General features: G+C 39.9%; 1 protein-coding gene across 20 annotated transcripts in view; it reads right to left on the reverse strand.

Annotated features, from left to right (window-relative positions):
• The window catches only part of NRXN3 (neurexin 3), a 1,505,538-nt gene that overhangs the window by 324,619 nt on the left and 1,169,042 nt on the right, over positions 1-11,877 (reverse strand). For all 20 annotated transcript variants that reach the window (XR_001145407.1, XR_001145406.1, XM_004681656.2 and 17 more), the window contains one exon: positions 5,613-5,794. Coding sequence is in view for 18 of the 20 variants with exons in the window: in XM_004681656.2 (XP_004681713.1) it covers positions 5,613-5,794 (182 nt within the window). In the remaining 2 variants the exon portion in view is untranslated. The remainder of the gene's footprint in view (positions 1-5,612; positions 5,795-11,877) is intronic.

An 11,877-nucleotide genomic window follows, 5' to 3' on the forward strand; every position in this document is an offset into this window, starting at 1 on the left:
CCTCCGGGGCAGGCGGGAATCGAACTCATGTGGAAGCGGCTTTAGATTCTCAGTGCTGTGCTTTAACCCGCTGCGCCACCAGGGAGGGCCCCCAAGTCCTATTTTCAATTTTAAAATACAGTCTTCCTTTCTCCAATTCCTTTTTTTTTCCCCTATTAATGTCATCACCTTCTTGATTATTTTACCAATTCTACCTTTGTGTAGTCCTTGGTTTATAACAACTTTGTAATATTTTATTTCATTAAACTTCATGGTTCAACATAGTAATTTTGTGTCCATAGACAAAAAGACAAAGGTCCCAGTGACGGTGTGGCTGGCCCAAGATGAACAGCCCACAGACTCTGAGAGGAATGAGTCTCAAATTCAATTTATTTTTAAATTTCAAACTAAGCATGTTTTCCAATGTGGCACATTGCCTCTCAAAACCAGTGTGGACTCAAAGTAAACAGATTAAGGCGAAGTACCCAGGGGATAATAGAGATCTGAAAAAACACACCTCAAGACCCTTGCAGGTAGCTGCTCAAGTCCAGCTTACATAAGCAGTCACTCCTCAAATCCCCACTTCTACTTCCTTCTCCCACTTTCTTCTCCAACTCTGCTGGGATGGAACGGCTAAGCTGGAAGCTGCAGAGAGGATCCCCAGCAGGCCCTCTCCACAGAAATGGCTAATGATCTGGAAAAGCTCCTAAGCCCAGAAAACCCAAAGAGGCCTTTTTCACTATGAACAAATAGCAATGAAAGGCAGCACAGAGCCAACCTGCAGTGCACAGCACTCTGTGGGACATGAAATTGCATCTGTTGGACACCTTTGTTGTTTTCTTGTTCTTTCCCTCTTTCCTTGCATTACCAGCCTCCAAAATGTCAGCATTCCTCTGTACTCTTCTGCAGAGTGTCATTCCTGAGTTAAATCCAGCTCTGCCACTGGCCAGATCCAGAGATGAAGCCAAGCTAACAGCCATCCCACCCACTGAGGACTAACACAGCAGATGCTGAGGGTTTACTGTAAACATCTCACCTAGAAACGACTAAAATGAAGCACCCAGGCCAGCAATTTATACATAGGAGGAATAGACATCATAATTCAGCTCAGCTTCCACTGATTCTCCAGAAAGCTCTTTAAAGGCTTTAAATTATGGAAAAAAATACAACTATATAAACCAAATCTAATATACATCCAATTTCCCCAAACATGGAACTGAAAGAATACTACCAGTCCTTTCTTACTTCGGGAGGGGGGGAGGCAGTTTTTGGAAGAAGGAGGATTTGCCATTATGATATGGTAGCCAGTCTGGACAGCAGTCCTTCCAAGTCTACCTTGATGATGTAGGTATCTACATCAAGAGGGAAACGGTTGAGGAAGGATACAAATTCTTGACAAGCAAAGAGATGCCCTGACATAAATATTCATTGTTCCTGGAAGACTCATAATTTAAAAAATGAATCCAAGAGGATTTACTGAAAATTATACATAGGGAGAAAGAAATTAATAGGATGTTGTTGTTTTTTTTCACACCCAGCAAGAACTATGAAAAAGAAGCTAATTGTTGCCACTTCTCCTGACCTGTAGCAGTGAAAGAGGTTGTCAAGAATGACATGCAGAAGAAGGAGCAAGCACTTCTTGGTGATCCTTCCTCATCCTATTCATGTTTCTCTTTTGGCATGAATGAAGGTGAGTGTAAAATGATGCAGCTCCCTGGATTCTCAATAGACACAGCTCATTCACAAGTAATAGCAGCTGCTCTCCAAATACTAAGCAGATTAATTCCTCAACAATAGATTCCAATTATTTCAACCTTATATTCGAAGTGATGATTTTTAAAAATCCTTCTCCCCAAGACATCGCTCCCCCATTGAATACCCTTTCATGTAACCACACATCAACAAAGATCTTCTTATCTTTGTCAAATACTTCCTGTCTGTGATTTCATTTAATAATTGACACTGAAAATAGCACATCATGGATGCATAGACCAAAAATGAAGAAATGTTAGGAAATGTGAAGCAAAATACTCCTAAGTTATTTTGATCTCGTGTCCTCTGGTATATTTGAAAGGATCTAGTTCTTCTTTATTACTCAGTGTCAAAGTTAATTTAACATCTATGAATTGGGAGGATTTTAGGTCTAGAAGAAACCAGCATGTTTGCTCTCTTAGCCAGAACAACAGGTCATCTAAGCAATTGGTGAAAATGGAAAATTTGTGTGACTTTCTAATTCTGTCTTGGTGCCCTTTGTTTGTGCCACTTCTTCACTCTCAGTGCCAATGCTCTCACTCTGCCCATGCAAGTCAGCGATCCCCCACAAGGCAGACTGTCCCCAAATTAGTCAGGGCCATTTCTCCTTTTCCCGAATCTCAAAACTCAAATCCTAAGTTTGTCCACAAAGCCCAATTGCTCCCCACGTGGCAGGTAGGGCTGGTGGAGGTCAGACGCCTACCTGTGGGCTTCGCTGCTGCTTTCACTAGGAACACGGCATTAGAGGATGAGAGGAAACTAGAGTAAGCAGGTAAGGTGAAGTCAGTGCCATGCAGTGGCCACTCTAGAGCCTCTGGGAAGGTGCTGAAGGGGATGTTCCTGCTGGGTGTTGTTAGGGGTCTCTTTCTCTTCCCTAAAATATGTTAAGTTGGGGACTTAAAGGCGTATTCCAATGACAGCACTGCTGTGCTCAAAACATTTCAGGGATTCCTAGACATTATGGAGTTGCTTTCAATACCAGTTATAAAGACACAGACATTTAGTGCACAATATCTCTCAACACACACATGACATACACAAATGCACACACATATCACACACCACATACCCAGTGCACACTCACCACACATATACCACAGATACCACCAACAAGCACACATCACAAACATACCACAAATACACCCTCCACACACCACAAACACCAACCAAGCACCACACATATACCACACTCACCATGCATCACAAACTTATGCCCCAAACACACACCATACCATAGTACACATCCCCCCCACACACACCACACAAAGAGTTAATTTCAGTGTTTCTAATTTGTTTTTCACCAACAAATCAGCTTTACCAGCACTCAGATGTAGCAACAAGGCCCAATAGTGGCCACATTTGAAGAGTGAAGATTTGCCCCCTGTCCTCCTTGCTGGAGGCCTCTCCCAACAGGTCTTCCCTCTCTCCCATGGATCCACCTCTTCCTTTCTTCCGGTTCTGAGATTTATGATGCTTCATCTCCTCTTCTTGTCTGTTACTATCTTTTGCTTTTTCTCCCTAGGAAACTCCAAAGTGGAATGAAATCTTTCCTCCTGACCAACCAACCTGTTCCACTTTCATTAATGGCCCTTACATTCTTTAATTTCTGAGTAAATTTCTTTAGCACAAGAAAAAAAAATAATTGCATTCAATAAATAAATCCACCACTACAGATTGTGGAAGTCTCATGAAATGCATGATGCTTTATGATGTCATGTCTTAACTGAAGATCTGAAAGACAATTTGTTGTGGTTTTCCACGATGTGTAAGCAATGGCAGCATCAGTGGAATAAACCCACTGGGCCCCAAAGGGGGTAGTGTTGACACATTTTGATATAAAATTCCCTTTATTTTTGTTTTTTAAAAGAAAGCAATATCATGTTCGGTTCAAGCCTCACATTCATGCTGATGGAGAACACAAATACTAATGCATACTAGCCAGGGCCTATTATGATACGTTTCGAAGCACACACTTTTCAAAGACACTGAGGAAACAACAGGACTTTATAACGGCATAACACAATATACCGAAATGGCTCCTCCTAGAAGTTCCCAGGATCCTCATATCAATTTTATAAAAACACTGCCAATTTCAAGTACACTGTCAGGAAATAGGAAAACATTTCTCTTAGAAGTGGAAATGCTCCACAAAGCACAAATAGGGAGAAATGGATAAACTAGCAGCACATTATCTGACTCGCAAAAGATGCTCACGGCAGTGCCAACTCATATTTTCTTAGCAAGTCACACTAAACAAAAAAAAGAAGATAAATCACCATAAAAATGCAAGTGAGCTGGTAATAATAGCCTAGTTACAGCTGCCATGAAATAGTCATTAAGTTATATGCAGCATAAATCTCCAAGTTTTATAATATATGGTGGTTCTTAGAGGCCAAATAAAGATAAACTGTACTAACTATGGCTGCCTTTCTCTGCTCCTCATGCGGCTTTTTAATATATTTGAGCTCAGGTGCGTAGTGCCATAGGTTGCCAAAGTACCTGAGAAAGTACTAAAGTTCACAGTCCTATTCAACATCCTTCTTCTGCATTCCAAAGATGGAGGTTCCTAGCCAGCCCTTCCCTCCCTGCTCTCCAGAGCAGTCTTGTCTTGCTCCAGCTCACATGCATGCGGTTCAAGCCTCGCATCTCCAGCTGCCCCTGTTTCCAAGGCCCATTGAAGAGCATGTGGTGGAGACAGGCACTGCTTTAAGGGCTGAGGCTGCAGCTTGTGGTTCCAGCCTGGCACCTCAGCTCCGGAGGCCAGCAATGACCCATCCTCCTCCACTTTCCTTGGTTAGGCTGGCACATTAGACAGCACCCTGGTGCACAGCTTCTCCGTGGCTGTTCCCTTTTCTTCCTTTTAGAGGTTGGTAGAAATCCCGAGTCGATCTTTTGTCTTAACTGCTTCCCCCCTGCTATTTAAACGAATTCTTATTGCTCCAAATTAAATCCATTCTTTCTAGGCTTGTCATTGCTAACTAATGAGAACAATTCCTCTCCTTGCTATTGGAGGCTGCACGTTGGGTACTTATGGATGAGAATCATATCCTTTTTTTACCCTACTTTCTTAACTGCAGACTGCACAGGTGATAAAATGGGTTAATTGTTGCTATAAAAATATTTTCTATCCCCATAACGAAGTAATTTTTCCTCCAAATCATTTTAATTTCTTAGAATTGCACTGTGATCTTCCTGATTTGCAGTGACTGAGGCTACGTTCTCATTGAGTCTTTACATACGAGCCAGATGTCAGATATATACCTTGGTCCTGAGCTGTTTCTCTTTGGCCCTCCCCTACTCTAGTCTCAGTTTTTCTGACATGTTCTTTACATCTCTACAAGTAAGTTTGTAGCCTAGGGTAGAGGTCAAAGTAAAGCCTACTGCCTGTTTTTATAATAAATTTTTACTCAAATACAGACATTCATAGTTTATTTTTCCCCCAAAATATTCACTCTCAGGCCCGTTACTGAAAAACTTTGCAAACTGACCCTCAGTTAGGAAATCATGAACATCCTAATTGGCTTTGCTACTTTTGCCAAGTTGAGGTGAAGAACACCAAGTAAATCACTTATTTACACATCATCAGCTGATAAACTCTTTCACAACTGCTCAAACCATAGTCTGCACAGGAATATTCCAGCAGATCCCAGAAGAAAATAAAAATCTCTTATCCCTGATGCACCCAATGGACATCACGTCTCACAACTCAAGAGGAGAATGAGGTGACACGCACCATCTTTGGATCAGGCTCCAACAAACTCAGGCAATTTCATAAGCACATGCCCCTTTGCGGCTATTCATTTACTTCTGCTGCATTTATCTGACTCACCAACTTGGACCACCCGGAAGCAATAGAATCCAGGCCAAAGCCGGGTACTCACTATGTGAAGCTGGAGGAAGTCGCCAAGGCCTGGCGCACTGTCAATGCGCACCAAGATGCCATCCTTCACAGTGGTGCTGAAGCCCACGGCAAGGCGGTCCGAGCGTGTGCTGGGCCTGTCGTTGGCTGGCCAGGTATAGAGGATGAGGCCTCCGCTTTTCCCAAAGATGTACGTCGCGCCAGCTGCGAAAGCAAGGAGAAGAGCTATCAGGGCATGGGTTTGTGCTGGAGACACAAAGTCCAGGCCTTGTGCAGACAGCTGCACGGAAGAACCGTCCCTCTACCCCGGTTTTTGGTTACTGAGAGGGATGGCATCCAAAACCTAGGAAAGCAGCTGTCACCCCAAATTAAAGATGCAGGCAAGATGAATTAATAACAAAGCAGATGTTAGTGAGAGAAAGCCTTCAGTCTCTGTGCCCAGGGGCGGAAGGCAAGTGACAGTCTGTGTGGGAGAGCTGTGGTTTGTTGTCACAACTTCTCAGTCTTCCTCACCAGCAGAATTAATTTTCCGGCTCAGTTAGGACAGGCTTCAGATAGCCAAGTAGTTCCTCCATCTCTTAGCTGTCAGAATGTTCCCATCAGTGGAGCTGCAGAAAATGTGGAAGCTCAAAGCCTAGACACCTGTCCAGGCTGCCACCCCCACTGACGAGGAAGCTGTGGCCTGAGGGAAACCAAGCTACGTGACTGGAAGCATTTGCCTATTTCACTATTATGTTGCTATAAAAAGGTGATCAAAATTCATTCCAGTGACCTTTTAAAAATTAATGATTTCCATCCTCTTCATTGTGGTGTTTATCATATATTATTATATAAATTTATGTCTCCTTTTCCAAGTTAAGCTTTGAAAAGTTGATAGAGGAAATAAGGACGTAAAAATAATCTCATTCTGATGACTTTTGAACACAAGGATCAGTGTCAGTAATGACTAGTGAGTATATCAGTGTTTTTAATATTGTGTTTTCAATGATATTTCTTATAAACCCAGGAGTCACTAAGACTACTTAATATAAAAAATACATAGCAAACAGAAGAAAAATAAAGGGGAGAGATACATCTCGAATGTTTCTAAAAGTCTATTAAAAAAAAAAAACAGCACATTTTTGAATCTGAGTTTGGGGGAATTAATATTAAGATTTGGTAGCCAGAAAATTACACCAGTGTACTTTCTATTGTTCTATGGGTATTGTTCATAATGAGTATTTACATATTTGGTCATCTCAAACTTTAGAAAATATTTGACATCAGATTTTCTTGTTTTTCCCATCAAATGTATCTAACCCTTGAAACTATTTTCTTAAAAAGATATATTTATTTATGCATACAAAACTGGGGTACAGGCCAGACGTACAGGGGCAGTGAGAGGCTTCACCAGAGACAGAGTGGGGAACAGTTTAGGCAGATTGACAAAGTCCACTGCTGAAAGGAGCAGTGGGCGAATTAGGAGAGGTCTGCCACACCCTGTGGATCACCTCCCTCGCCAGGGATCGAACTCGCCCTGAAGCAGCTGTGGCTAGTCATAGTGCTGTTGTTTAACCCGTTGCACCAAGGGAGGTTCTTGAAACTATTTGAAAGCAGCATTAGGTTAGTGATCTGTTATTAGATCAACTATCTTAGCATTTATTAAGAATCTCAAGTACTGGACCACATTTGTTTATAGGGATTATTGGGTTAAATTATGTTGTTTGAAGTAGAAATGAGTTATGCAGTTTATATAGAAATAATAAAGTGTGTTGCTACAAGCTAGAATTAGGAATGTGTATGTATCATATGCCATCCTTGTAAAAGTCACATTATATTCGGAAGCATATAGAGTCTAATTTGAATTTTTTTGAGAGGTTACTATCTTTTTTGAAAAATTATGTGAATTAAGGTAACACTGGAAATGAGTTTAAAACACTACAATTAGATACCTCAAGCCACACGTACCACCAAATCCCAGTGGACCTCCACTAGATTCTATGGGACCCCTCACCCTGTATAACCTTTTACAACACATCCTTCAGTTAGCTTTAATTTTGCAGTCAGATTTCTAAGGTTTGTTTTGGTTTATTTTGTCTTCTCCTTTAATTTGTTTCTTTATATTCTACATATGAGTGAGATCATCTGGCATTTGTCTTTCTCCTTCTGAGTTATAAAAGGTCATGTCCTTGTGTATGTAACATGTTGCATCACATTATTTCCCTTTTATGAACTTCTCAAATCCGTTGAGACTGAGAAGCCCTCCCAAGTCGGAGATTTTAGTATTGTGCTATGGAAAATTTATGATTAAGTCTATGTGCAAAACAATGTTTGCTCCTTACTAGCCTCAAATATCCTCAAAGCTTCCTAAAATTAGAAATGTGGATAAACAATTTACCCTTATACTCTCTCCATCTGTGAAAATTTTAAATATTTCCCTTTCTGTAGATGATTATAAATGTCACCACCACTCCCTTTATTCCTGATTTGGAAAACTGAACGTTACTCAGTGATTAATGTTTAGAATAACCAAAAATGCAAACCAGTTTGTGACATTGTATGACAAGTTAAAAAATCACTATCTGCTACAGAGATAAATTCATACTCTCAGGAAATAATTTTGTTGTTACAAAAAGAGTAAGTATGTTATGGCGATTTCCCAAGGAGATCAGATGGCACTCAGAGAGGCAAAAAGAGATATTTACTTGTCACATCAGCGGACTCAGTGGGATCAGTCCCAAAAGGCTAAGCCATGAATTACAGAACAGTAAGTTTTTATACAGGTTGCATAAGGAACGTGTCATCCCACCCATTACAGCATAAGCATTCTTGATTGGTTGGAAGGGGGTCAAGGTAGCCTAAAAGCTGCTACTGTGGACAAGCAGCATGCTTCAGGGTCTTTCTGATCCAGCAAGCAGCAAAATCCAAGCAACAGACACCTCCAAGCAGCAGGCCTGGAAAATTAGTAGAATCTAAGCAGACTTGGGAAACATCTTGCTTCAAGTTAAAATTTGATACCTGAAACACAATTTCACAGTGCTTTATATTTTACAAAAGCCTTTTCACATTTTTTTTTTAAGATTTATTTATTTGTGCATACAGAACTGGGGTACAGGCCAGAGGCTCAGGGGCGGTGAGAGACAGAGTGGGGAGCAGAACAGGCAGATCGACGAAGTACACTGCTGAGGGGAGCAGCGGGTGGGTCAGGAGAGGTCTGCCACGCCATGTGGTCACCGCGGGGGCAGGCAGGAATCGAACTCATGTGGAAGTGGCTCTAGCTTCTCAGTGCTGTGCTTTAACCCCTTGCGCCATCAGGGAGGGCCACCATTTTCACATTTTTAATCTGAATCTTTAAGACAGTTCTAGGCAGTATTACTGAAGACATAGACCCAAACATACGATGAAAATAACTTGCACTTCTTTTAAACCTTCTGTCTAAGCTTCCTGCCTACAAAAGTTTGTCTTCATTATATTCCAATCATGACTTAATCCAATTAAACAATCAGTTATACCAATGTGAACACTGGCTGAACTTCATTTAGAATGTTCATATCTCCCCAATAAGAATGAAGCAGATGGAAACAAAGCCATAGTCTCCAAATCTGGCATGTATTTAAAAGCTAATCTGACCCTCTCACCATACAATTTTACAAACAAAATGCTTCAGGAATTTTAATATAAAGAATTTAAAAAGGAAGTGCATGTGAGAGGTCAAATATATAAAACTTCTTATATGTAGTGTTTAGGAGGTCAAGGTTACTTCAATTTCCAAGTAAACAAAATAACAAATCCTCACTAACAATGTTAGAGTTAAGTATTGTGTGTGCCTGTGTACATAATTCAACTTTAAATTATTATTACTGCTTTTGTTAGTCTAAATTTATATCGCAGTTAAATAAGTCTAATTTTGTAGGTGAAAAGAACATAAAAGCTGCAATATGCTTAATATATGTCTTATTTTGCTATGTAGAAATATGTATTAAAATGTGTACTCTTGCTGGTAAAAGTGAGTAAAGACACTCACACTTCTGCTGTCCAATGTTGACTTTAGAGGAAGATGATTAACAGTTATAAGTTCCTACTCCGATAATCTACTATGCTTCCCCCTTCAGTTAGCTTTGCTATCTGACATTGTTTATTAAAGATAAATACACACTTTCTGTTCATTTTAATATAAAATGCTTAGAGTCCCAAAGGACCATGGAATTATTTTGCTTTATATTTTCAAAATAAAAAATTATTTTGGGGGCCCTCCCTGGTGGTGCAGCAGGTTAAAGCACAGCACGAAGAAGCTAAAGCCACTTCAGCATGAGTTTGATCCTCAGCCCCGGAGGTGACCCACATGGCATGGCAGATCTCTCCTGACCTGCTTGCTGCTCCCCTCAGCAGTGTACTTCATCAGTCAGCCTGTTCTGCCCCCCACTCTGTCTCTGGTGAGTCCTCTCACTGCCCCTGCATCTTGGGCCTGTATCCCAGTTCTGTAAGTATAAATAAATAAATCTTTAAAAAAAAGTTAATTTTGTTATTTTAAATTTGGATTACAAATCAGGTTTTTGGGAGCCAGAAACTCTGAACAATCCTCTTTAATCCATTAATGACTTTCATCTCCAAGCCATGCGATACAACAGTACACGCTTCCTCTCCAGAGCCCAGCAGCTCTGGTGGTGTTTCTCCCTGTGCTCAGCATGCTGTGCAGAGGTCCAACTACATTTAGTAATAATCAGACTCATGCAAATGTCCTATCTGCTAGGAAAAAGTGATCAATTCAAGTGAAGGAAAAATTGCCAGGGAGGCATTTTAGCCATTTAACATCACAGGATTTGCAAACTTGCAAGCGGCTGAAGCTGCTTTTCTTAGTTCCAACCAATACAGTATTCCAGGGATGAAATTTCTGTCACCACTAACTGAGATAAAAGGAATGCGTCTGATCTTCAAGTAGTGTGACATGTTATTTAATATACAACTTTTTTTTTTTTTCTCAAAAGCACCACAAATGGGATTGGCTTGTTTTCAGATTTGGATAGATATTAACTGGGATGAAGCTGATGGACTGTGGGCAGAGAGGGATGCAGGGATATGAATGGATGTTTTGGCATGTATTCTGTGTGGGGTGTGTGTGTGTATGTGTATGAGCATCAGGGAGTAGCACAGGCTCTAGTGAAATCATAAAGGCATCCTTAAGAGCATTTTAATGCAGTTATACAACATGCTGACAACATAGGTGACCTATGATTTCGTAAAGGGAGTGATGACCCAATATTTTTCCAGTCCTCACACTTCCCCTATAAGTAAGTCTTTAATCTGTTATCCTTATATGACTACTTACTTTAATAAAATTTAATTATTGCAAACACATTTTCCCTACTTAGGAAAAATTTAATAATTATTGTTATGTTGAACTATAAACCCTATAGTCATTCTGAATGTCATTGTGGTTGTTTTCATCCCCATAACCAATACTATATCACTTTTGGGAGATTGCAAACAGAAATAGAATCATGGTCTTGTTTAAGATTGACTTTAAATATAAATGGCATATACATACACAGGAATGTGTATATATGGATGTATATGAAAAAGCAAATTTAGGGAGGAAATACAATAGACTACCTGAAGTTCATTGGTCATTTTCATTATCAAATAATTATAGATAACATGGCTCCAGAAAAGCATTTAACTATGTGAATGGTATATTTATGGGTTTTTTAATTAATTTTAAGAAAGCAAGTTGGCTTCCCCCAAAATGATTTTTCATTGGTGTGAAATGGCACATGTTTGGGAGCAAATTCAAGAAGAGGTCTGAGGGAGTTAACTTTAAAGAAAATGAGATGATTTATACCTACCAATTATAGAAGGAAGAGTAATAACTAAAGCGATCATCTAAGTTTTAATGTGCATGTGGTAAGTCAACTTGCATAAGAAACATGGCATCAGGCTCCTCCTTCAGTGCTCTTTTAACAGTGCCTGAGAATTCATAAAAGTTCATTGTGCCAATAGGTCTGTCCTATTCTGTTAGTTCAGGCTCCTTATTCCTTATTTCTATTTTATTACTCTTTCATTAATCTTATACACATTGGTGGTCTGTATTGTAAACTAGTAATTAAATGGATTATTGGTGACATAAAATAGATTATGCTAGCAAATGTAGTTATTGCTATTAAATTAAAACCTTTCTTCATAGAAGTTGCCCTATAGCTAATTAAGCCAAAGTAGAAAGACTTTGAAATTGACAAATATCACTTCTAGAAAATGGAGACAGAAAACTTAAGGATCTCATAATGATTGATGATTTGTACAATATAGTTTCT

This window comes from Condylura cristata, unplaced genomic scaffold, assembly GCF_000260355.1.
Source record: "Condylura cristata isolate star-nosed mole 26May11 unplaced genomic scaffold, ConCri1.0 scaffold00013, whole genome shotgun sequence".
Classification (NCBI taxonomy): domain Eukaryota; kingdom Metazoa; phylum Chordata; class Mammalia; order Eulipotyphla; family Talpidae; genus Condylura; species Condylura cristata.